The following is a 25,928-nucleotide window of genomic DNA, read 5'->3' on the forward strand; positions in this document are numbered from 1 at the left end:
TATATATCAAACTGTGGGCGCTGTTTCTTGAGTTCACAGTTTTCAGAAAATTCTGTTGGATTAATAGATTATTAATTAAGGAAGGTAAATAGCATTTAGCCCCTTGGTTTGAATTTTTTGCACATGACCCCCTTGTATTTTAATATAAGTACATAAACCTCTTGTACTTACAAAAAATTCCCCTTTCTAATGAGCATAATTATTTACAAGTGGAATACTATAAGGTGAGGGGGTGGTGATGTGCTTTCTTATCGAAAAAAAAAATATGTGCTTACATTAAAAGTACAAGGGAGTCATGTGTATAAAATTCAAACTACAAGGGGTTCATGTGCTTATAATGAAAGTACAAGGGTGTCATATGCACAAGGTTCAAACCACAAGGGGTTCAAGTGTTATTAAACAAAAATTGTCACAGTTTTATCTCAAAGTAAGCTAAGATAATATATATTTTTGGTTTAATAATTACAAATCGACCTAAAATTTTATTGAGTTAATCAAAAATCAAATGCAATTGAGTTATTTAATTAATCATCACTTCATGTCACATTTTTACCACTAAAATACAATCTCAAATTATATACAAATAATTACTGGATTGCACAATAAAGAGTGTATCTTCAAACATTAAACCAATTGAGACTGTTGGAAAACCAAAACAATCCATACCAGAATTTCTTTTACATCGAAAAAATTTCGGATAAAAAAAAAAAAAGTCAATTGCAAAGAGAGAGAGAAATTATAAAATTTACTTACATCATCGAAAGAAAATCGAACTGAAGAATGTACATGGTACCGTGTTAAAGAACAGGAAAAGTTCGAATCTTTTTCCATTGTCGGCAAGAAAACTTTAGACTGCTTCTGCCGTTGTTTTCTCTACAAGCAAAGGAGTCGAATTCGCCTTGTTCACATGCTCGCTATCTTCATCGTATCTATCCACACTTCGAAAGAATACTCCTGAAAAAGAAAAAGAAAATCGGAATATTTGTTTACTGTACAAATACATGATTTGTCGAAGAAATATGAAACGTATAGGGAGTTCATTGATACAAGTTTTTACCTATAAACCATATTCCAGCGGCCACGAAGAGAATAGACGTTAGAATAAGAGCAGTCGATCTCCAATTGTCAATTTTATCCTGCAAAATCGAACCTTCGTTAAGATTGTGCCGACAATATATCGGAGATAAAACATCTACAAACTTTTACGTAAGTTGTCATTTCTAATTCTTAAATTCCATGAGCTTTTAATAGTGAATTTTCTTCCCGTTGTCAATTTTATCCTGCAAAATCGAACCTTCATTACGATGGTGCCGACAATATTTTGAACGTTTCTCCAGCTTCTATCAAAAGCCAAAATCCACAAACTACATCGAACAATTTGACATGAGTTTTTCATTATGAACTGAGTTTTTTGCAACAATTACGATTGTTGTTTGTTTTACATGCATAATGCGAAAAAGTAAAAACCTTCGATTTTAGATAGTTCACTAGCCAATATCTGGTCCGACTTACGAAATATTTATTGAAAGAAAAAAAAAAAAAGCCGAGACCAACTAAAGAACTAGAAGGCAAACCTGGAGAAGCCCGACAAGAGGAGACGAAGGCACGTCACCAAATATGTGAATCGCTACAGTCGACATTGCCATAGACAACGGTCTAAGACTAGGCTTTACTGAATGCAGACAAACAAAATTTACAGGGGCCTGCATCGTCACAAATGAAATCTTAATTCGAAAACAAATTCATAATTTTTTTATAATTTTTTTTTTAAAAGGGTACCTGTGTAGCAAATACGAGCAGCTCTCCTATTGCGAAAAGAGCAAGAAAAGCATATAGGCTCTTAAAGCAGAAGGCAGCAAAGCAAAAAACTGCTCCCGATAGTGTTGCCAGTGATAAAAGCTACCCAAAAAAAAAACGGTGAGAACAATTCATTGACGGAAGTCAACTATATGCAGAAGAATGCAGGCTCTCACCTTAAAAGCATTCGGTATAGTGGAATCTATTCGATCGAGAAGAAAACCACCCGCCAGTGAACCCACTATTCCACATACTGCCGTAACGCCTCCGAACATATAATCTGCGTTGCTCTGGGTTTTACAAGAAGCGTCGATATTAACATTAGAAAAACGGGAATAAAAAAAAATCGTTGGAAGGAATTTATTACTTGAAAATTAATTTGAATATTGCCGTTTTAAGGGTTAAGAAGATCTTTACCATGTGATATATATTATAGCCTGCCTTCGGTCCCCAATAGGAATACGCACCTATAACGAAATTGTACGCAATGTACCCTGTAACACGAAAAATAAATTATTAATTTAGTGACATTTTTTAAATAGAACAACTCGGAGAAAATTGTAGGATAGAAGATTTACCGAGAACATTCACCACGTAAACCTTCTCAAGCAAAAGAACTTTCATATCTTTCACAAACATCGTCAAAGCTCCGCACCTGAAATATATGAAATTCGGTAAAATAAAATATCCGTTTAAACTCCAAAAATAATTTTGGAGCCTCTTTCGGCGTGTTCTTAATTGTGGTGCATGTGTTTTTATAAAGAAAAACAAAACGTCTAGACCAAAGACGCACAAATTAACTGAAGTAAATTCCTCACCCCGAAGTCTTTGAACTTTCATCTGCAACCACTTCCCTTCTGGAATGTTCACCACCTTTTAATATCGGAACAGAAGCGTTCGTTCATATTAAGAATTAATCAAATTATGAAAGCCGCACATTATTTATTTTAAAATAAGGAAATGTGCGAAAACTAAGAATCGATTACACCCAAATAATATCTGACAAAAGTGACAACCGACTAATCAAATTAATTAATTAATGTTAATCGGTGAAAATCGAGTACCTTCATCTTCATCAACAACTGTCAATGCTTTTTTAGATTCAACGGGCGAGAAACCTGAATAAAATAGGCATATTAGCAAAGGGGTTCGTTCATAAACATGGTGTCGAGAACAGAGCTATGGTGTAGCATTGACCTTTCAACTGCAATGGTTTCATCACGAAACCCAAAATAGCAAAAGGGAGCATCAAAAGTGCCTCCACCCAAAAAGCCCAACGCCAACCAAAGTGACTAATCTACAGTCAAACGTAAAAGTCAATTATTTGAAAGATGGAGAAACACGGGAGTGAAAATAATAAAGATTGAATTTTTAAATGGAACTCACAAGTCCACCGTAAACATATCCCACTGCGATACCAGTCGGTATACACATGTAAAATGCTCCCAGCCACGCTGTTCTCTGTTACGGCGAAAAGCATGTCGTACTAATATTAAAATATTCAAATGCAAGAAGAAATAAAAAATATTATGCAAATTCGATAACTCATGCATAAGCATAACTTTAGGGCGGAAACTAAACCTGAGTAACGGGGGCGTTGTCGTCAATGAATGGAGCAGCAAGACTTATAAACGAAGCCTCACCAACACCCACTAGCCTACAAAATTCAAAGTTCGACAAAAAATTGAAATAAAAATAACATAGCAAATGCTCCAAGAAAATTTGAGTGGTTCGGAAAAATGTACTTACATGCGCGCAACTGCAATGGACCAAAAGTTAAACGAAAACCCACAAAAGGCAACAGCAATGGTCCACACGGTCAAACCAACTCCGATAAGCCTAAAAGGATTGACGCTGCAAAGTTTGTGTAATCGCAGGAATCAGACGACAGTAGCTAGAGAAATCAACTTCATAATTCTACGTAGAGCAGAAAAAAAAAAAAACATAAAAAGCTACACACTCGGGGATAAATTTTCTCGGCACTTCATGCCCCTTTACTTATAGTTAATTGCAAAATTTGCCCGAATACCATTTTCTGCATTTATGTCACATTATCCAACGATAACCGTCGCAGCATGAAAGATTGTATTACCTTTTGGCCGAAGAAGCAAAAATCGGGCATGCAACGAGGAGCCCGACCATGAAAGCAGACGATATAACTCCATCCTCAAAGTTACTCATGTTAAACTCACCCCTGCGTACACAACCAAGATTCGAGCTTATCCCAAAAGTACACACACAGAATTTTCGAAACATCATTAAATACGTTACCGGACTTACTGAATCCCACTGCCGGATGAGCATGTACCGTTCGTTTGACAAACTTTGCGGCTCCCGTTGACGCCATTACTCGCTATAGCTCCACGATCAACGTAATTTATCAAGTTGATCACACAAAAAATACAAAGCAACCTGCAAATAGAATCCGAAGCAGAACAAACAACAACGACAACGGTTATTCGATAACGAAAAAAAAAAAAAAAATCATAGATCACAAAAACTTAATGAACCCTAATAAATGCTTTAAATCAGAGTATCATCTTCCCCAATTAAATACTTCTTTTTACCCTAACCGGTAAATTACACACAGAATCCATCAAACATTACACATAATTTCAAACAACAATTCACCAATAATAAAATCGAAAAACACAATTATTAAAAATGAAAAAAGATAAAACCTTTTGGGAGTAAACCAAGAAGGGTTGGAGGCCAATGGGGCCATCCCTTTTTCCGTCTCTTTCTCTGTCTTCGAAGCCGCTGATGCAGATGGAGGATCCGGTTGTGCCTGGACAGGATCCGGATTCGGGTTCGGGTTCGGGTTCGGATTCGGATTTGGGTCTGGTTTATCTTCTCCCATTGAAAAAAGAAAAAACAAATGCTATATATACTGTGTGTATTAATTGATTTGACCCGTTGGAAAACCACCCAACCACCACCGTGTGAACGCCTTCTTCCTCCCTTAGCTTATTTTTGTTTTTCTTTCTTTTTTTCTTTTTTTTTATTTTTTATTTTTTTTTTAACTTTGGTGAGATTCTATTTCATAGATTGTTTACTTTTTAATTTTCTTCAAAACTCAGTGGTTGAAGGAGATAAAAAAAGATGAAGATGATTTGATAAAGTTTGTTGAGATTTGTTTTTGGATAATTTTTATTCGATGTTTTTTACATTTCTTGATTATCTTTCATTTTTTTTTATTAATTAGAAATGATTATCTTCATTTCTTTAATTTAGATTTTAATTGGATGTTTTGGATTAAATATTTATTTTAATGTTGCTATGTTAATATTTAAAGGATTAATTCAATTATATATATATATATATATATATATATATATATATATATATATATATATATATATATATATATATATATATATATATGTATGTATGTATGTATGTATGTATTTTATAGTATTTACTAATTTGGTTATAGTTTATTATGAGAAATTATAAGAATAGAATATTGTCGTACGAAATTAAAGTGAGATTTAAATACTAAGATGAAAGATCATTAATGTGATTTAGGTATTCATATTAGTTAGTATAAAATATTGAATGATTTTCTTGAATTCTCACATTGTAAAATTTAGAGTGGTAAATAGAACTATAATGCCAATTTAAATAATTACAGTTTTGATCCTCAAAATTTAGAGAAATTAATTGCATAAGGTATGACATATATGTCATAATCATATTATTCTTCAAAACCACATAAAATTTAATGAATTATTTTTAGATAACTATTTCATCTAACTTTTTACGTTTATGTCTACAAGTAAGAGTTTTACATATCAATTAAAATTATTATATTTTATTTTTGAACATGAAATTTATTAATCGTTTATATAATAAACTATAGAGTAAAAAATAATTTAAAAAAAAAATAAACTATAATAAAGTAAATACAATTCTTTAAAAAAAAGTAATTGTTCAAATTGGGCCAGCCCGTTTAGCCTTTAACGGGCCAAGAAAGCAACCGGGCCTGTAATCCTTCCACTGTAGAGAGCGGGAAGTTATCGCTGCTCTGTAAAGCCAGCCTAGCGCATTGCCCTCCGCTATGGGAGCCACGTGGCCCAGACCTTCGCCCGAGCCACGTGACCCAACTCCCCACTTGGACCGGGCAGGCAGGTAAACCGCCATCTACGACCCGACCAAACAATCTGGCCATTTGTCCAATTACAATATTGCCCCCACACGGGTTACAAGCTCACGTGACTAAGCTCGGCGAACTATATTGTCTTTTTCCTGTTTATAAATAGTTATCAAAACTACTAAATTTCCGATGTGGGAATGAATTCTATTAGTCTTTTTTTGCTCTCTCTTTCTTAAAGCTAATAAATTGAATTTATCTTCTGCTCCTCTCACAAACTGTAAATTATTAATAAAATTAAACTAAACATTTATTCTGAAATGGACTAACTAACAATTTACATATATAAAAAAAAATATTAATAGTAATAATAATAGATGATAAATAAAAATATATGTATATACATTGTGGCTCCAAAACAAGAATAGAATGTTTTTCTCATCTACAAAAACATAATATGCTCCATAAATACATTATTATTAAAATTTACGAAACACGAGGCTCGATAAAGAATCAAACCCTCTTTCCAGGCTCTTCAACTGCAGCACCGACTCGATTTTTCTTTTCAATTTCATCAGGACCAATGTCACAGTACAATACACCTCTAGCTTCTTCGGCCTCCAGTCTTGCAGAAGTTACAAGGCTATCTTCATTATTTATTTTTCCGTTTTCCGACGGTTGATACACACCAACTAAATCCGCAGCCCTCACCTTTCACAAAAAAAAATTAAAAAAGAAATCGTTATGTTAATTAAATATCGTTGAATACTTTTTACACTTGTACATGCAAAGGTTGCAAATAGGGTGAATTTTTGTCCGAAAAAAAAAACCGAGAGGTTTCGTTTAGTTATAGATTTTTTTTTTTTTTGTAATTAATTACTATTAGTACCTGCATTGGTTTCATAACATTCAACCCTTGATTATCGGCTTTCCCTAATGCTTCTTGAGCTTGCGATTCCATTGAATCTCTTAGAAGCTGCCTTAGGAAGCTTACGTCGTCTGACATCACACCCAGCCCTTTCAATAACTTCGACCCTAGCTGCAAACTCGTCTGCACGTAATTTTTTTTGATTAAAAAAAAATGTCACGGAATGCTCGTGATAGTGTGATCGATGATATATGTATGTATGTATATATATACCTCTGCATTTTCAAGAATCGCATCAGTTGCACCTGCTTTCTTCAAATCTAGCAAATGCCTCATATCTTGAGCACGTGCGTATATAGGAATCTGCAAAAAAAGACGATGTTTTTAAATCCACTCGTTTCGGAGAGAGAGAGAGAGAGAGAGAGAGAGAGAGAGAGAGAGAGAGATTTACAGCAGGAAAGGCGAGACGAATCCGTTGAACAGCATTGAGTGTTTTCTCCTTGCCAGTATACATAACCATAACAGCTTTCGGAGAGTTTATACCGGCAGATTGCAAAACTGCCGGTCGAGATCCATCACCGTACAGTACCGGAAAACCGAGCTTTCTAGATGTCTGTTATTCAATCAAGTCCAAACATATTCAACTTGTCTTACATTTAAAAAGAAAAAATAGAAAATATTTTTAAAATAACTAGAATTTAATTAAGCACTCACCTTCACGACGGAAAGGTCAAGATCGAAAGCAACGTAAGGCCAACCCGAATCACTGTCTATTCCAGAAGCCAATGGCGTCGACAAGAAATTGGCAAGTACCTTTTTTTTTTTGTATATTATATAAAATTTAGTACTATTCTACTAATTTACTAAAATTAATTATATTTAATAAAGTGAAAAAAAGAAATATTACCTGAGCCTTTTGACCGAATCCAACTATAACAACAGGTTCACTTGCGTCGAAGTTCACCGATTCATCAATTTTCTGCGTCACACCATCATATTTTTAATTCAGTCATTAACTCGAAAACGAGATCGTTTTACCATTTCTGATTAATATTGCTTAAAATAAAATTAACTGCTTATTGTATAAACTTACAGCCCCATCTTCAAATTTGTTACCGACAAAATCGGCCACCTTTCTTCCTACGTCGTTAAGCAGTGGAGTCAACGCCATTGACAAAACGACCACGATTATAAGAAGCTTGTTCAGTTCAAGTGGCAGCACTCCAAGCCTATATAATAAAAAATAATAATTTAATTGTAAGCTTGTAATATAAAAAAAACAAAAAAAAAAAAAAACTAAATATAAGCAAAACGAAAAAAGTCGATTTTTTTTTTACCTATTTGCCAGAGAAAAAACTACGAATCCGAATTCGCCTCCTTGGGAAAGAAGAAATCCGATCCTTATACTCTCTTGTAGAGACAAACCAACTCGCGGACCTATTGCCGTTATAATTGCTGTCTTGATAACAATTAAACCGGCCAATAGTGAAAATACGTTCGGCCACTCTCGAATGAGTAGCTGCATTGAAAATAAAATGAACATGTGTTATATAATGGCCAAGAAGTGGTAACAAAAAAAAAATTATAATAATAACTAAAAAATTAAATAATACCTGCATATCTATAGAACTCCCGGTTGTCACAAAAAACAATCCGAGAAGTAAACCCCTAAAAGGCCTAATGTCGGCTTCGATTTGTGTCCGGAAATTCGTTTCCGCTAAAATAGCACCGGCCAGAAAAGCCCCTAGCTGCAAATTAAATTAAATTATATTATATATATACGTATATATATGTATATACTATATATGTATATGTATGTATGTGTGTGTGTATCGAACCGTGTCACTGAAGCCTAATTTCTGTGTAATGAGCGATGTGCCTGCGACAGTGAGCAAGCAAAGGGCAACAAAAGCTTCGGAACTTCTCGTGTCGGCAACAACCTGGGATTTTAAAAAAAAAATCATTAAATTATGTCTGAAAATATTATATTCTAATTTTTTTTTTTAAATAGGAGAAAATGCGCACCTCGAAAACGCGCCTGAGAATAAATTTTCCGCCAAGAGACAGCAAACCTAATCCAAGTAAAGCTTTTAAACTTTCTGCCGCAAGCATTGGCCAAATACTTTCTTCAACGAAACTCTGCATGGATGCATTAGTTACATCTCAACCGAACGATGATTAAGCAACCGAAATAAATAATGGTTTTTAATTTTATTATAATATTTTTATTTATATTAAGTATGTTTATATATATGTACCTGACTTTCCAAAACCGGCAGAATCACAAGAAGTGGAACAACTGCAATGTCCTGCAAATATCGAGCAGTCGAGAAAATGTTATTATCCGCATCTTAATATGTTTTAAAAACTCAACTTTATTTAAAAAGTAATAATAAAAAAAAATAGTAAATATATATATATATATATATATATACACACACACACACACACACACACACAACCTGCAATAGAAGTATTCCGAGAGTGGCAGAGCCGAATCTTGTGGGAAGTTCCCCTTTCTCTGCAAGAAGCTACAGTTTCTATGTAAGAATAACGCACTTGTGATTTTACGGTTTTACCCCTCCGACGTAAAATATTAAATCGAGAAGCTAATAAGCTCTCATCGTAAGTACCTGAAGAACAAAGGCTGAAGAAGACAAGGAAAGAGCAGCACCAATTACCACTGCTTCGTCTATGCTTCGAATGTTCACCTACAAATAATATAATATTACACACACTACACACACAGACACACACGAGCGTATATATACATATCGTAGACGCAATGTGTATGTATATATATACATATCGTATCAAAATTGTCTCACCAAGTCGGATCTCGAGTGGAACAAAAACTGCAATATTTGTGTTCCGATAGCGCCGTTCGGCGGAAGCTCAAACGCCGTAAAAGCCAGAGTCGACAGTAAGACCTTCAACGCAAGAAAGAAGAACGCATTTCATCGTACAAACAAAATATTACTACATGCATTATCAAATAATGACATGCGACGAGACATACCTGAGTTAGCCCTAGGCCGAACGCAAACTTTGCGAGAGCCTTCAGACGAGCAAGTGATAGCTCCAAACCCATCTCGAATAGCTGCATTTCAATTTTTTTATCGTCACGATTAAAAAAAAAAAAAAAAAAAAAATCGGAGATAAAATCGTAATTTAACTAACCAAGAAGAGAATTCCCCATTCGGAAAGAACTTTAACATCGGTGATATTTCTAATAAGCCCGAGTTGATTGAGCACAACCCCTGCGAAGAAGAAACCTAGAATCTGAAACAACTACGTGTATTAGCACCTCGTGTATATATAGAAACATTAACCGATATGTAAAAAAAATTCAAATAAATATAAAATCTAAACACTCGATAATCAGTATTGCATGCATTAGAAACGTTAACCGATATATAAAAAAATCAAATAAAATATAAAATCTAAATACTCGATAATCAGCATTTCATGCATAGTTAGTTACACATGATTGCAAAGAAATTTCAACGTGGGACCAAATAAAACGCAAGACTCGGTAAAAAAAAAAAAAAAAAAACTTACGGGACTAGATTTAATCATTTTGAAACCGGGGACGACCAAAACCGTGACGGCTAAGAAAGTGAGAGTGTCCAATCCCAAATCATTGATAACATCAACAGCACCAGCAACGTCGAGCGACGCATGCACCCTTAAACGGACACGTTTCGACAGTCCGAATTTCACGAGGCGCAACCCTTCTTTACCAGCATTGTTGTAGTGAGGCGATGACGGGGTTCTTCTCTTTAAACCGTTATTTATTCTGTACAAGGGATTGTAATTTATCCTGTGATGGTACGTGGAAATCGATCGAACGGTGGAGACGTGGTTGAGGTAATGTGGAGATGAGTGGACAGCCAGAGGAACTGCTTTAGCGGAACTCGTCTGGAAAATGACGTCGTAACCCTGCATTGTTCGAAATTATTACCAAACCGTACCGAGCCGAAAGCTACACAATATGTGGGAGTTGTCGATGTAACACGTCGAATGAAAACCCTATTTGATTGCAGATGATGGAACTAAAGAAAGCAGAGGACACTTGAAGAAATCAAGAATCACATTTGTAATTTTAATAAACATGTAAACAAGAAATTCGAAATATTAAATCAACATATATTTCTCCATTTGAAAAGGGGGAAAATTAAAGAATTAGGTCAAAAGAACCGTAGATAATAAGATTCTCATTCTCAGCTTAACTAACATGAAACCAATAATTTCAAGAAAATTAATTCAACACAAAATTGCTACATATTTCAAGATTGATGACTTAAACATGTAATCAAGAATTCGTAGCAGTGGCGAAGCCGGCCCAAGGGGGTCATGGCCCCCCAATATTTCTCAAATCCCTATTAACAAAATAGCTTATAATAGCATTAACGGCCCCCTCTAGAATTTATTTAATCCATCCGGCACTGCCGAACTCAAAATCCTGGCTCCGCTAACGATTCTAAGATTACTACTATCCAACATAAAAAAAAAAGCAAAAAAATAAAAAATGTTGTCTTTCAACACAAAATTGCTACATAGTTCAAGATTTCTCACACCCAGATTGACTCAAACATCAAACATGTAATCAAGAATTCCAAGATTACCATCTAACATAATAAATGCAAAAATTTAAAAATCTTGTCTTTCTCCCTGCTTAATTGGGGAGGAAAAAAAAAAAAAAAAAACAGAAGCGAATGAAACTTACTCTGGGATTGCAGCAGTGGACCACTGCATCAAACATACTGACATTCATAAAACTGAGTAGTACCTCCTAATCAAAGTACTACATAAACCATTTCAAAAACAATAAAATTATTACAACATGTAATAAGAGGGTGTAAATGTAATGAAAAAGATGATCCTCTGGTTATGAGAATCTGGGTAGAGCGAGAAAAAAATGAGGAAGACGAAGAGCCACCACACGTTCGTTCGTTCACTCACGCGCCATTGGAGTTTTTTTGGAGCGTTTTGCAATATAATAGAAACTTGTCAATTAACGGTCACAGAATCGAAGTAAGAGAGAAGTTTTTGGATGATGATTTTTCATAAATATAGAGTGACGTGGCGGATTGGTGATTCAGAATATTTCGGACTGCTTTTTCAAACATATTCTATGGTGTGGATATGGTTGTTATTTTTTTTTTTGGGTAAATTACAAACACCCCCCTGAGGTATGGTCAAATTACAAAAATCCCCCTATTGTTTGGATAATTACATCTACCCCCCTCAACTATGATTTTTTCTTAGACCTCCACCTCTATGGTGCCAAATTCAACATAGTCATCTAGATTCCGTGAAATGTGATCTAGTTTGTACTCTTTTTGTGTAAAAAATACAGTTTCCGATGCACCACAAACTGATATATACAAGCTAAAAATCACATATTATGATCATCTTGCTTCATAATGTAGAGTTTGAATGGGATAAAACGGTTACAAAAGTGATAATATTCCATATAATCTCGAAGATTCCACTGAATTTGATGAGTTGAGGGGGTGGTTGTAATTATTCAAACAAGAGGGGTGTTTTTGTAATTTGACCATACCTCAGGGGGTGTTTGTAATTTACCCTTTTTTTTAATGTTTGAAAATACTAAATAGCCCCTCATGTTTCCGTAATTATAATTTTTTCCCTCAATTATGAATATTCTTACGCGTTTTCATCCATATGGTGTCGGATTTCAACATAATTTTATAGTTTCGTGAAATGTTCACTACTTTGAACTCGTTTTGTGCAGAAAAAATAGTTTTCTGATGGACCACAATCTGATACTTCCATCCAAGGCACAACTTATGATCGGTCATCTTATTCTAAAATGCAGTCCTAGAATGAGGTAAAACGAATACAAATTGAAAAATATTCCGCATAATCTAGAAAATTCCACTAAATTTGATACTACAATAGTGCAGTATTAAAAGATTCATAATTGATGGATAGTTAGTTGTAATTACCCACACATGAGAGATTTTTTCATAATTTAACATTATCTCAAAGGAGTGACCATAATTTATCCTAAAAAGTATGCATTATTTATTTAATTATTAATTATCTAAATTAAAAGTGTGAAGTAGCTAAAATTGTTTTCAACGTGACTTATCTTTCGATTTTTCAACTCTTTTATTTTCTCTTCATCAGATTTAAATTTTAACGAAGCCACGAGTTTACAAGTTTATTACTATTTTGTACGATTTATCAATTTAATAAATAAATAAAAATTATGTCATTGCTGAAATAAAGTAAAAAGAAGTAGGGAAATTAAATTTAAATAAGAAAAAAAAAAAAACTGGGATTGAAAAGGAAAGTTTATCGATATCACGTCATTTTTTATTATTTTTTTCATTTCATAACTATTGCTATATAATTTATTTGGGTAAATTATAAACACCACTGAGCTATGGTCACATTACCAAAATCTCCCTCTTATTTGGTTAATTACAACCACCCACTCAACTCCTCAAATCTAGTGGAATCTTCGAGATTATATGAAATATTATCACTTTTATACCCGTTTTATTCCATTCGTACTCTACATTTTAAAGCAAGATGATCATAATATGTGTTTTTTGGCTTGTATATATCAGATTGTGGTGCATCAGAAACTGTATTTACACGCAAAACGTGTACAAACTAGAGCGCATTCCACGAAATCTAGATGATTGTGTTGAACTTGACAGCATAAGGGTGGAGTAAGAGAAAATCATAGTTGAGGGGTAGATGTAATTATCCAAACAAGAGAATTTTTTTTGTAAATTGACTATACTTCAGGGGGTGTTTGTAATTTACCCAATTTATTTTCGAAATAAGTCAATAACGTGCAATTACGGAAAAACCCATTCTTTTTTAGAAATTACATCCAGCCCCTTGCATTTTATAAATTTCTTACAGCCACCCCTACAAAAGGGTGTTAATGTCAGAAATCTATAAATGAGGGGTTTTTTCGTAAATAGACTTTACCTTAGGGGATGATTGTAATTTACCCTTCTTTGCTAATTAGCCAGTTATCAAGTAAACAAAAGGGAGATACACTAATGCACCTCACTCACAGAAGCAAACTATGCATACAAATACGATCCCAATCGTATAAAACTGTCGTAATTACGCAACATACAACGCAGCCACAATCATAAACATTCGTAGACGAGCCCCTACCATCTTTTATCCTTCACAACGAAGAATCCGAATTTGCCGGGGTAAATTTCAGCGACACGCTATTAACACAGTGGCGTTCGTTCGTCGGCGTAGGAAAACCTTCCCCTTTAAATACATGACCGAGGTGGCCCCCACAAGCCACACACGTTATCTCTATCCTGCTTCCATCCGGATCAGCCTATACAAAATAGAACACACGCAGTAGGGGTTGTCAAAAAACACGCTAAACGGCCAACGGGGGCCATGACCCCCCCGCCACCTCTCAATATTATATAAAAAAAAAAATTATGGATACGAAAAGTTTTAACTGTTCGATTAATTGCTCCAGGGAGACCCTCGTAGAAAGCTGGCCAACCGCAACCGGAGTTGAATTTAGTAGTTGACTTGTAAAGGGGGGTCCCACATCCTGCACATTTGTATACACCGTCTTCGTCGAATTTGTTGTATTCTCCGGTGCCGGGATACCTGATTTATATAGTTTCGTTAAATAGTTTCTTTTCGATTCTTCGCACTTCATCTACACTATCCTAGTCACTCGACACTCGAGGAGAAAAACAAATAATTTTCCGTTTGGCTCCTTTGTCGAATATAATATGGGCAAATTACGGCCACCCCGGCCAAATTACGAAAAAACCCTCTTGTTTAGGTAATTACAGGGTAATTACAGCCACCCATCCTTTTGATTATTTTTACATAAAATTTACGTAATTCGGTTATTTACCGAACCAAATCGCATATTCAGTTCGGTAAACGTAACGGTATGAAATGTTGGCGTACCGAAATTTCGGTTTGGTTTAAGCTCAACAAAGTCGCTTCCTTGACATTAATTAAGATCCCTTTTTCCAATAAACAGGAAATCGACCAATAGCCGTAAATCTTTTCTATCAACTCATATAAATAAGATCATCGCCCGGCATAATTAATTTTCGGAAGCGAAATTGAGCATTCTTCAGAGATAATATCGATTTTCGCAAAGATAAAGGACACCACTTTATAATGAGGATTGCAAATAAATTTCAGTTCTATAATAATCCACCAAAATGAAAGACAAACCCTTGAATTTTCAATTAACCCAATGTGTTATAAAAATAGTGTCGAATAAGCGAAAAATAGGGCAGGAAATTGAACTTACTCGGTACCCTTCTGCCTTAGGATATAGAACTGCTCCGGTGACAGAATTGCACGCCACTCCTCCTCCGACTTCTGCGCCGCCGACCCAGTCGCCGCCGCCATGGCCACAACCCCCCTTCTGAAGCTTTTACTGCTCCGATTTAGGGACAATCGACAAAACCCACTCGACACACTGATTCTAAAGGGGTTTCTAGATTCACGGCGGCGGGCTTCGCCGATGTGGATTATTGGGGATGATCGAGGTGTTGAGAGGGTGGCGGAGTTGATAATGGATGTTGCAGAAGCTCCAAACGGAGAGATTTTCAGGATTTGTGAGCCCATTTGATCACAAGTTGTGTGTATTAGTGTGTCTGTGTGTGCAATTCTGTATCATTTCACATCATCCATCACTCACTCCCATTGAGATAATAGTACCTGTGGCGCTACAACGGCCACCAGCAATTAGGTACTACCAGTTTAGCACAGTGTACAATCATTTGTTATTAGAGGTGAAAATTATAATATAATGGGGAAATTACAAGCTACCCACCTCCATGACGTAAGGTCAAATTACGAAAATATCAAATTACAACTACCCCTTAACTATGTATTGTTTTATAAAAAAACCATTTTAGTTGGTAAATTTAGAGGCGATCAATGATCATTCGGTAAAATCGTACCAAATTTTTATTAAAAATATTTAAAAATTTGTTTTTTTTTTTAAATTAATTTTAGTTTAAATACTAATATTTACACTAAATATCGAACCGAATTACCGGTTCGGTAATCAGCATGTACCAAATTTTCGTTCGGTTCGATTCCGTCGGCTTACCGAGCGAATGAACACCCCTAAGTAAATTTGCAACGTAAGGGTGAATGTGTAAGACAATACATAGTTGAGGAGGGCGACTGCAATTACACAACCAATTGGGGATTTTTCATAACTTAATCTTATCTCAGGGGGTGACCGTAATTTGTCCTAATATAATTTTTGATTCCACTGAATTGATTATAATTTTTTTTAATCAATTTTTGAGAAATACTTATTATTATATATATATATTTAAATGATTTTTAAATTATTTTTTATAGTAATTAGAATATATATGAAATGTCCACGTTTTATTCATTTTTAATATTGTCGTTTTTTCCTCTAACATTAAATTAATAATATCAATATTATTATGTATTTATTATGGTAGGTGATTCAGAAAATATGATCTTTGTTTACATAATTGAGAGGTAATTGTAATTACTTAAACATCAGGTGATTTACGTAATATAAGGTGACCGTAATTTGCCCTATTAAATTTTAACCCAAATATTTGGTCAAGTTTGATTAGTATTGTGAATTAAGCCCAATTCAAGACCATAATTACATGAACTATTTAACTGAATTTAATTCAATTTTTTAATTATAAAAACAATTTAAATAATGTCAAAGATAGGGATGGCAATGGGTACGGGTTTGGCGGGTCTTGGGCTCGGAACCGACCCGTTTGGGGCGGATCTGGGTCAGCTAAATGGTTTTGGGTTGGGTAATGAGTTTAAGTTTCTAGAACCGGATGGTTGTGGGTCGGGTTACGGGTCTTATTGGAACCGACCCGTATATATATATATATATATATATATATATATATATATATATATATATATATATATATATATATATATATAAATTTCGAATTTCATTTATCAAACTATCAATTTTTCCGTTTTGTCTATTCTCATTTAACTATTTTCACTGTTTTATTTTTCGAATCTCATTTCTCATTTTTCATGATTAATATTTATCACTTGTCAACCACCGTTAATTGTCTTGTTGTTGAGAGTTTTTAAAATATTGTATTTTAGTAGTGAGATTATTTCGTAAAAATATATAAGCAAAATGTTATGAAAGTTAAAAAATATTAATTTTTTTGTATGTTAACGGGTCTAGCGGGTCTGGCGGATCAGAACCGTTTAGTTAGGGTTTGGATTGGGGCGGATCTGAGTCTAAACTAAAACGGGTTGGGGCGGATCTTGACTTTATATATTTTTCGTGGATCGGGTCTTGAGTTTAGGCAAACCCGATCAAGAACCGACCCGTCGCCATCCCTAGTCAAAGAAACGAAAACGATTCTTTCACATTATTCCTTTCACACGCCGCCGACCAAGTCCACCACTTAACCGAATCAAAGTCAAAACGAGAAAAGTAAGAAAAACGAATAAAAAAATAAAAAAATAGAAGAAAAACTCTTGACGCAGTCTAACAGGGTGGCGCCGTCATCATTATAGCGCGTGCCGGCCTAACGTCCGTTAAAGTTAGTAACGTGGTACCTACCAAAAGTCAACATAATCCAAGTCTAGTTAATTTCTTATCACGACTTTTATTACTCCTTATTATTCTCTAATTAAGTATTAAGTATTTCATTAATGTAATTATAATTTATATTTGACCAACGGCCACTCCTGAAGTATGATATAATTACGAAAAAACCCTTCTTATTTGTTGAATTACAACCATCCCTCAACTATGTATTGTCTTATATGTTCACCCTCACAATGTCAAATTTACTTAGATGTGTTCATTTAACCAGTCAAATCGAATTGAACAACTCAACTATGTATTGTCTTATATGTTCACCCTCACAATGTCAAATTTACTTAGATGTGTTCATTTAACCAGTCAAATCGAATTGAACAAAAATTCGTACACGCCGATTACCGAACCGTTAATTCGGTGTGGTATTCAGCTTTATTTTATTATATATATATATATATATATATATAATCAAAAGTATAAATATTTTTAATAAAATTTTGATAATTCAGTTATTTTTTGAACCAAACGCAAAACGATATGAAATTCTGGCTACCGCAATTTCTGTACAATTTTACCAGACGAACGCGCCTAAAAATTTGTCAACTGAAGGGATTTTTTCATAAAATAATACATAGTAGCGTACCGCAATTTCTGTACAATTTTACCAGACGAACGCCCCTAAAAATTTGTCAATTGAAGGGATTTTTTCATAAAATAATACATAGTAGACGGGTGCTTGTAATTATACAAATATGAGAGATTTTTTCGTAATTTGACCTTAGCTCAAGGGTGGTCATAATTTGCTCTTTATATTTTGATAATTACTAATTAGAATTGTTTTCTAAGAAGGATTTAACTGATTATATAAACAAACACATCCAGTTCATAATTTCGAGACTATTATTTGACCGGTCAAAGTGTGCGCTAAATATATTCACCTAATTAATTAATTAGTCGTTGAAAAGAATTGGTTGAACCGAAATACCGAAAACAACCTTCTCTTTTGTTCTTCGTTCTCTCAATTGAATTCTCACCTGCTCTGGTTTCAGACCAATAAAACTCAGCCCCTTCGGAGCCCCTCTCTCGCCTGCAAAACCAAACCCCAATTCTACGATACCAATGGCGGCGGCGAGTGGCTTCGCGACTTCTTTATCATCATCTGCTAGTTCTATTGTTCATTCGGATGCTAAATCCGGAGTTGATTTTTCCGGCAATGCCCTCCGTACTCGTAATTCGTCTTATTGTTCAGTTGCTTGCTTTCCACCGGCGAATCGATTCGCTTGCAATAGTTTGAGGTATAAGGTTTTGATGCCGGGGAAGCACTCGATCAGATTAAACCCTAGATGTGAGGTTGCTCCGAACGCCGCCGAGATCCGATCCAAGCCGTCGAGCCTTTCGGCTCTGGAGCTCCTCAAGACCTCCGCTGCTGATCGTGAGTTTCCAATTTTTTTTTTCTGTAATTTGATTCAGTCAAGTATTCAAGTTTCTTTTTGTCTGGCTGATTTTCTGCGAATTTTTGTTAATCGAAAGGTGTTGCTGTATGCTATGATGAAGTTTAACATGATAATTATGCAGATTTAATTTCTTATTTTGTTTTTCTGGTTTGCAATAGTTTTTAGTTTTCAATTCTGGGGATTAGGCAACAAGGATTTTGGTGCTAGTTCCGAGAATTGGAACAGATTACCGATTACGTAGACTAGATTTTCGTTTCCTAATCTATGTAGGTAGCAGAAATTATTCACTGTTGGCTAATCTTTTCCTAAACCGATTACGAAAGGAATTAATACATGTATCTTTTCGATTCAGGTTATACAAAGGAAACTAGCAGTATTGTGGTTATAGGGCTTAACTACCACACGGCACCCATTGAGATACGTGAGAAGCTTTCGATCCCCGAAGCACAATGGCCTCAAGTAATTAGTGAACTCTGTGCTTTAAATCATATTGAGGAAGCTGCCGTTCTTAGTACGTGCAACAGGATGGAAATTTATGTCGTGGCTCTGTCTCAACATCGCGGCATTAAAGAAGTGACCGAATGGATGTCTAAGGTAATATAACATTCTCAATTTTCATGTTCTGTATACTAGTTATTTATAATCATTGTCCTGAAAATTACCTTTTTGAACAGTAATATATGGATGGTGTTTGATATTGTAATAGTTTTTTCTACAGATGAGTTCAGTTCCAGTTTCAGAGATACAAGAGCATAGATTTTTGCTTTCTAATAAAGATGCAACACAGCACCTGTTTGAAGTATCGTCAGGTCTCGATTCCCTTGTTCTCGGAGAAGGTCAAATTCTTTCACAGGTAAAGCAAGTTGTTAAAGGTGGACAAGGGGTGCCTGGATTCGACCGTAAAATCTGTGGCATGTTCAAGCACGCAATCACTGTTGGGAAACGTGTAAGAACCGAGACCAGTATTTCTACTGGTTCGGTATCAGTTAGTTCGGCTGCTGTAGAGCTTGCTATGATGAAACTTCCGGAATCTTCTCATGCTACTGCAAGAATGCTGGTTGTTGGAGCTGGCAAAATGGGAAAGCTCGTAATCAAACACCTTGCTGCAAAAGGATGTAAAAGGATTGTTGTTGCTAATAGAACAGAGGACAAAGTAGCTTCCATTCGTGCAGAAATCAAGGATGTGGATATAGAATATAGGCCTCTATCGGAACTTCTAACATGTGCTGCAGAAGCCGATGTTGTTTTCACATGTACCGCTTCGAAAAATCTTATTTTTTCGAAAGAACAAGTGGAGGGGCTGCCGTCCCCTGTGGGCCCACACGTAGGGGGACAGAGGCTATTCATCGACATTTCTGTTCCTCGAAACGTGGGGTCATCTGTATCTGATATTGAAAATGTTCAAGTTTATAACGTTGACGATTTGAAGGAAGTCGTGGCTGCCAATAAAGAAGATCGATTGAGGAAAGCAATGGAAGCTCAGGCGATTATCGAGGAAGAAGTGAACCAATTTGAAGCATGGAAGGACTCTCTCGAGACTGTTCCGACAATCAAGAAGCTTAGGGCGTATGCAGAGAGGATTAGGGCTTCCGAGCTCGAAAAATGTATGCCGAAGATGGGCGATGACATCACCAAGAACCAGAAGAAGGCTATTCACGACCTCAGCATGGGAATCGTGAACAAGCTCCTTCATGGTCCCATGCAGCACTTGAGATGTGACGGGACTGATACACGGTCTTTGAGCGAAATATTGGAAAATATGCACGCACTTAATCGAATATTCAGTCTCGACAATGATATATCTGCGTTGGAGCAGAAAGTACGGGAGAAGCTGGCAAAAAATCAAAAGGGAGTTTCTTGATTCTACTCTTTCTTTCGACACTTTCTCCATGCCCGAAAATTCGTTCTTTTTTTTTTCTTTCTAATTTCCACATTCTTTCGAGCCTCGTGAAATTTTGTATAGATGTAGCCTCCATCGAAGGGATGTGTCGAAGTCCCGATTGTTTAATTTACAGAGTTACATTCACTATAGGAGAGAAACAAATCAATTTTGTTTCCATAAAGATAAATAAATCATTTGACATTACAGTTCGTTATTCTTAGTATTCTTTTGTATGAACTTATTGATGATTCGTTTTGCAGCTCGCAAAGCATATTATTATCTTTTTTACTCTAAATAAATAAAAATTCGAATTTTAATTTATTTTTAATTTTTGTAATGAAATTTTCGGTCATCTGCAATTCACCTAACCAAAACAATGTATGAAATTCAGTAAGGTTTTAGTACGGAATGAACACCTCTACTTGTTATTTTAAGTTTTCGTTAATCCATTAATCATTTTTTGTTCCCCAATTTTTCACAAATTATTTCAAAGAGATTAAATTCTTAGCGGATCAGCCGATATTTAATATAAATCGGATTTCACTAATTTATCACGCTGTTATAATTAGGGTTAGAGGGGTTATGAGTTATGCTCGGGTTTTTTTTTCTTTTTTTCTTTTTTCTTTTTCTTTTTCAATTATTAGAATCCTAATTATATTTTTATTTAAACTATCCACGTGTCAATCATCCTATTAGGGTTATAGGGGTTATGAGTTATGCTCGGGTTTTTTTTTTTCTTTTTTTCTTTTTCTTTTTTTTCAATTATTAGAATCCTAATTATATTTTTATTTAAACTATCCACGTGTCAATCATCCTATGACATCCGGTTTAAATTTGCACCCTATTTCAAATACTATTTTTTACAAACAAAAGGAATAATTAATTATTGAGAATTAGTTGGAAAAATAATTTAGTCAATATTAATTATATAGTATATATATTTAAAAAAAAATCATAAATATTTATTAAATTTCTTAACACGTGTGATAATTGATATGCACTAGTAAATATGAAAGGAAAGCGGGGGCAATTTGGGAAATACATCCGAAACAACGTCAGACCGCAAGAAACCGAAAACATTTCATCCTGCTCTGATTTATTCACAAATCACACCCTTCTCGCTTTTCTTCTTCCTCTTCTCACTCAACCTTCTACTTCGCCTAAATATTTTCAGAGTTGGAAACCGATCTCTCTATTGATTGCAGGTATGAATTTTTAATCCTTTTTATTTTTATTGTTTAAATTTTTCCCCAATTTTTTTGATCATAAATTCGTGCTTTTCCGTGTTCTTCTTTTTTTCGCGGTGAGTACTTTGATGAGGATAATATAAAATTGCTCGTTTTAATTCATGTTTCTGAAGGAATGATGATTATTCTTTTCCGATTTGATTTTTCTAATTTCATTTTTCAGCCATGCATATTGTTAGGAAAATGATGATGTATGCAGGAAGCTAGGGTTTGGGAGTATTACTTTAATTAAATAGTCCTGTTTATTTGGATTGGTGGATTTACTAGATCAATTCTCATGGCATGTTCAATGATCCTAATTTAAAGATTTTTTTTGAATTTTTGAATTTTTTATTCATATATATATAGAAGAATCAGGTAATGAAAGTTTCCTTTTTTAATGGATTTTCTGGGCTTCCACGATAATTTGATTTTGTTGATTTAGTGTAAGTAGGAGTTCAGATTTAATGTAAGTAGGAGTTTAACCAATGAAACGAATGCAGCAAAATAGATGTTGCTGAAAGAACGGAATTTAAATTGTCACCAGAATTACGAGGCAACAAATAGATGTGCTGATAAAACAACGTTTAAATTGTCACCATAATTATAGAGCGGCATATAACTTCCTTTTCAAATTGAGAACGGTCATTTATTAATTTATATTTACATGTTTGAGAATATTCAGAGCATAAAAATTAGAAAAGGACGTTTATTGGCCGCAGTTTCTCAGTGCACGATTCTTGGAGAAAAAAATCATTTGCCATTTGATGTTTTTGAGTTTTCTTGAGTTTATAGCATTTCAAATATCAGAATTTTGATGTTTTTTTTGGCTATGATTGAATAATTGGTCTTATAGTATTATATTCTGTTTCCGGGATTCACTTTTCGTATCTGTTCTGTGAAGATGTCTTTTTGTTCCTGGAAGTCTTCGGTTCACCCGTTAACCTATATGCAGATGCCTGTTTTGGGTGAAAATGATTTAATTTTTAATTTTTTTAAGGTTCAATTCTTTGTCCTATCGACTCACTTCCCGTTTAGGTTCTCTCTGTGTTGCAAGTTAGTGGGCATATATATGTGTGTGGGAGTTTTGGTTATTTCTAGACATGAAAGATCAAAAGCTTGGACAGTATTGGATTGAGTTTCTATATCTATGTTATTCTGTAAAGCAATAATTTCATCGACATGTGATTGTAACAAGTTACTAACTATAGCCTCTACCTGATTTTCTGCTGCTTTTTTTTTTTTTTTTTTTTTTTTTTTTGTAAATGTCACGTTATCAACATACTTGAACTGCATTAGCAGAAGGTGACTACTAGATGTGGCACCGATCTTGTTTTGATTTTTTGTTTCTCTTTTAGAATCATGTTGTAATAACTAATAAGTAGTGAAATCTTCCTTATGGTATGTGGTACTTTTACTGATTCAAACAGCTTCATCGAGTCATGTAACTAATCTAACTAATTAGAAAGAATAGGAAAGCCTGAGTTTTTTTCTTTCATCTAGATTATCGTATATCCTCTAGAAAAGGAAAGTTATGACCATATGATTGTTTTTTCTAAACTAGTCAGGCATGGAGCTGAATGCTATACAAGATAAATTCGAGAGGGTTGCAAAGAAGCAAAAGGTGTCTTCATCAAAATCCCACGAATGGATGGAACAAGTTGGACGTGAAATCGAACAGGCATTGGCAAGTATAATACAGTGGGACGACAACGATTCCTCAATTTCCATTGACCAGAAAATAACCGAGCTCAAAGCCAAGCTCCAGGCTATCGACTCACAGAGTAATTTAGACAGGCCCCAACGAGAGCTGAACATAGATTTCGCAAAGTACCAAAAGCTCCTCGAGAAAATCCTACATCCCGACTTATCAAAGACGTACAGAAATGCCGATTTCGACCCCCACATTATAAATCAAATTATAACCCAACATTTTTACCGCGAGGGCTTATTCGACGTAGCAGACTGCTTAGTTAAAGAAGCTACAGAAACCGAAGCGATTTCTCTGAGGGTTCAATTTCAAGAAATCCATCAAATAATCGACGCTCTGAAGTCTAAAAGAAATCTCGGACCTGCTCTGGATTGGGCCTCTGCAAATCGAGAAAAACTGAAAGACTCTGGTTCAGATATCGAGCTGAAACTTCACAAGCTCCAGTTTGTCGATATTCTTCAGAATCGAAACAGAGCAGAAGCACTTAAATACATCAAAACTCACCTCGCTCCATTCGCTTCTTCTCATATGAAAGAGATACAGAAACTCATGGGAAGCTTACTATGGTTTGGAAAGCTCGATAAATCACCCTATGCTGATATGGCCGATCCAATACACTGGGAAAATTTATCCGAAGAACTCATGAAAACGTACTGTAATTTATCAGGACAGCCTTTTACCGACCCTCTGAGCGTCACTGTAGCTGCCGGTGTTGAAGGACTGCCCACCCTGTTGAAATTGGCTAGCGTTATGACAGGGAAAAAACAGGATTTTCAGGCGATGAAACAGTTGCCTGTGCCCATCGAGCTTGGTAAGAGTTTTCAGTTTCATTCGGTATTTGTCTGTCCGGTTAGTAGGGATCAATCGAGTGAGGAGAATCCGCCTATGCTGTTGCCTTGTGGGCATGTTCTTTGCAAGCAGTCGATTAATAAGCTGTCGAAGTGCAACACTCGTAACTTCAAATGCCCGTATTGCCCTCTCGATGCTTCGGTTGCACAGTGTAAGCAGCTACACTTCTGATTGTTTCGGTGATGTATAGCTAAGCTATCTTTCGTCTAAGAATTGGTTTTTGGTAGGTTACGTATTTATTTCACTTTTTTTTTTTCTTTTCTGTAAATTCGCAGCTTTTGTGATAAGTAGTTTGTTTGTTTGGTTTGTTTACTTCAATAATAGAATAATAGAATGGTCGTTGAATTTCAGTATCAAACCTTTTATCAAATTAAGCTTTCAAATCCATTAATTCTTTTTCTACGGTAGCCGAGTTCAGTGTGTTTATCGCATGTAGTGTTTATTTGTTGTCTAGGGATGGAAATCGAACGGATTGGATCGGAATTAGCACTTTCGGAAAATTTTCGATTGCGGAAAACTAATTTCAATTAAGTTCCAAGAACCATCGAAAACCGAAAATTTCAAAAATTGGAACAAAAAACTTGTTCCCAAATTAGAAATTTTCGTAATCGGAATCCGCTGATCGGAAAAAACCAATTTTAAATCTTTACCAACCGTCATTAGGAGAATCCATACAAATATTCCCCGAATTTGTAACAAAATTTGAATATTTCCAAAAAAAAAAGAAAAATTAATAATATCGAATTTTTGGAATTTGTAATGTAAAAGATTGTTCCATAATCGGAAGGTTTACATTATCGGCGAAAATCGAAAATTCCATCCTACATAAATCTCATCCCAGTAAAAAAGCCAAAAATTAAAAAAAAAATAAAAAAAAATCACTAATTCAATGGAAATCCCAAGAATTTTGCGAAATCAGGAAAGAGATTAGCAGAAGAATTAGAATCAGAATCCAACAAATGCAGTTCCACCATTTCCTTAACAGATTTAGCCGATAATGGATGAAACTGCGCACTCCATCCACCGACAAACCCTTTCGCCAAATCACATCTCTCTTCATCGCTCATCCTCCGCCATTTCTTCTTCAATTCGTCGGATTTCAATCCTGCGAAACCGCACATCTCTGCGAACAACAGCTCTCTGCTTTTCTTCAACGCCTCTTCTCTCTGAACTGCGCGGGACTTCAATTTCTCGATCTCGACGCCGATTTCCGCCGCCAGCGTTTCGTCGGTTAGGTTTTCCTCCTTTTCTTTGCTGCATTTGATTTTGATTTTGATTTTGAGTTTGAGTGTTCTTCTGCTGCAAATCGGTTTCGCCGCGAGAGTGGTGGAAATGGGGAATGAGTGTTGTTTCTGGAAATTTGGGGGAAGGGTTTGAATTATTGGACCCATTGTTGCTGCTGTTGCTTTGATTGGAATCATTTCACTGATTTTTCCGCTTGTTGATGATTCGTCGGCAAT

At 35.2% G+C, this 25,928-nt stretch overlaps 6 protein-coding genes and 1 non-coding gene across 8 annotated transcripts; 2 read left to right on the plus strand and 5 right to left on the minus strand.

Moving 5' to 3' along the window:
* Positions 1-595: 595 nt before the first annotated feature.
* On the minus strand, positions 596-4,950 carry LOC105949564 (Major facilitator superfamily protein). The gene is made up of 16 exons (XM_012972864.2): positions 4,479-4,950; positions 4,078-4,209; positions 3,890-3,991; positions 3,547-3,651; positions 3,379-3,454; positions 3,184-3,258; positions 2,995-3,094; positions 2,862-2,915; positions 2,616-2,670; positions 2,376-2,452; positions 2,215-2,291; positions 1,974-2,087; positions 1,780-1,899; positions 1,575-1,703; positions 1,058-1,136; positions 596-954 (listed from the first exon to the last, which is right to left on the minus strand). Exons 1-16 carry the CDS (start codon positions 4,655-4,657, stop codon positions 848-850), a joined length of 1,581 nt encoding a protein of 526 aa, XP_012828318.2. The 5' UTR covers positions 4,658-4,950; the 3' UTR covers positions 596-847.
* A 768-nt stretch (positions 4,951-5,718) lies between these two features.
* On the minus strand, positions 5,719-6,026 carry LOC148772109 (signal recognition particle RNA). The gene has a single exon (XR_016030131.1).
* A 229-nt stretch (positions 6,027-6,255) lies between these two features.
* KEA3 (K+ efflux antiporter 3) lies at positions 6,256-11,884 on the minus strand. Its single transcript, XM_012972863.2, has 19 exons — positions 11,488-11,884; positions 10,320-10,700; positions 9,939-10,040; positions 9,778-9,858; positions 9,587-9,688; positions 9,392-9,469; positions 9,221-9,289; positions 9,017-9,067; positions 8,784-8,897; positions 8,597-8,698; positions 8,372-8,506; positions 8,096-8,277; positions 7,852-7,987; positions 7,666-7,737; positions 7,473-7,571; positions 7,210-7,371; positions 7,032-7,121; positions 6,780-6,941; positions 6,256-6,601 (listed from the first exon to the last, which is right to left on the minus strand). The coding sequence occupies exons 1-19, from the start codon at positions 11,533-11,535 to the stop codon at positions 6,404-6,406; spliced, it is 2,364 nt and encodes a 787-aa protein (XP_012828317.2). The 5' UTR covers positions 11,536-11,884; the 3' UTR covers positions 6,256-6,403.
* A 1,922-nt stretch (positions 11,885-13,806) lies between these two features.
* Positions 13,807-15,583, minus strand: LOC105949565 (peptide methionine sulfoxide reductase B5). The gene is made up of 3 exons (XM_012972866.2): positions 15,064-15,583; positions 14,240-14,396; positions 13,807-14,109 (listed from the first exon to the last, which is right to left on the minus strand). Exons 1-3 carry the CDS (start codon positions 15,381-15,383, stop codon positions 13,945-13,947), a joined length of 642 nt encoding a protein of 213 aa, XP_012828320.2. The 5' UTR covers positions 15,384-15,583; the 3' UTR covers positions 13,807-13,944.
* A 2,661-nt stretch (positions 15,584-18,244) lies between these two features.
* On the plus strand, positions 18,245-20,896 carry LOC105949671 (glutamyl-tRNA reductase 1, chloroplastic). Its single transcript, XM_012972987.2, has 3 exons — positions 18,245-18,778; positions 19,153-19,394; positions 19,519-20,896. The coding sequence occupies exons 1-3, from the start codon at positions 18,466-18,468 to the stop codon at positions 20,659-20,661; spliced, it is 1,698 nt and encodes a 565-aa protein (XP_012828441.2). The 5' UTR covers positions 18,245-18,465; the 3' UTR covers positions 20,662-20,896.
* Positions 20,897-21,704: 808 nt separating this feature from the next.
* Positions 21,705-24,870, plus strand: LOC105949681 (protein RMD5 homolog). Of its 2 annotated transcripts, none has more exons than XM_012973000.2 (2): positions 21,705-21,887; positions 23,473-24,870. In XM_012973000.2, exon 2 carries the CDS (start codon positions 23,479-23,481, stop codon positions 24,637-24,639), a length of 1,161 nt encoding a protein of 386 aa, XP_012828454.2. In that variant the 5' UTR covers positions 21,705-21,887; positions 23,473-23,478; the 3' UTR covers positions 24,640-24,870. The 2 variants fall into 2 exon arrangements, with proteins under 2 accessions (XP_012828454.2, XP_012828453.2); XM_012972999.2 differs by having other exon boundaries at positions 21,730-21,887; positions 23,477-24,870.
* A 479-nt stretch (positions 24,871-25,349) lies between these two features.
* LOC105949542 (uncharacterized) lies at positions 25,350-25,859 on the minus strand. Its single transcript, XM_012972843.2, has one exon. The coding sequence runs from the start codon at positions 25,857-25,859 to the stop codon at positions 25,350-25,352; it is 510 nt and encodes a 169-aa protein (XP_012828297.2).
* Between the last annotated feature and the right edge of the window lie 69 nt (positions 25,860-25,928).

Source organism: Erythranthe guttata, chromosome 2, assembly GCF_056151865.1.
Source record: "Erythranthe guttata isolate IM_541 chromosome 2, IM_541, whole genome shotgun sequence".
Classification (NCBI taxonomy): Eukaryota; Viridiplantae; Streptophyta; class Magnoliopsida; order Lamiales; family Phrymaceae; genus Erythranthe; species Erythranthe guttata.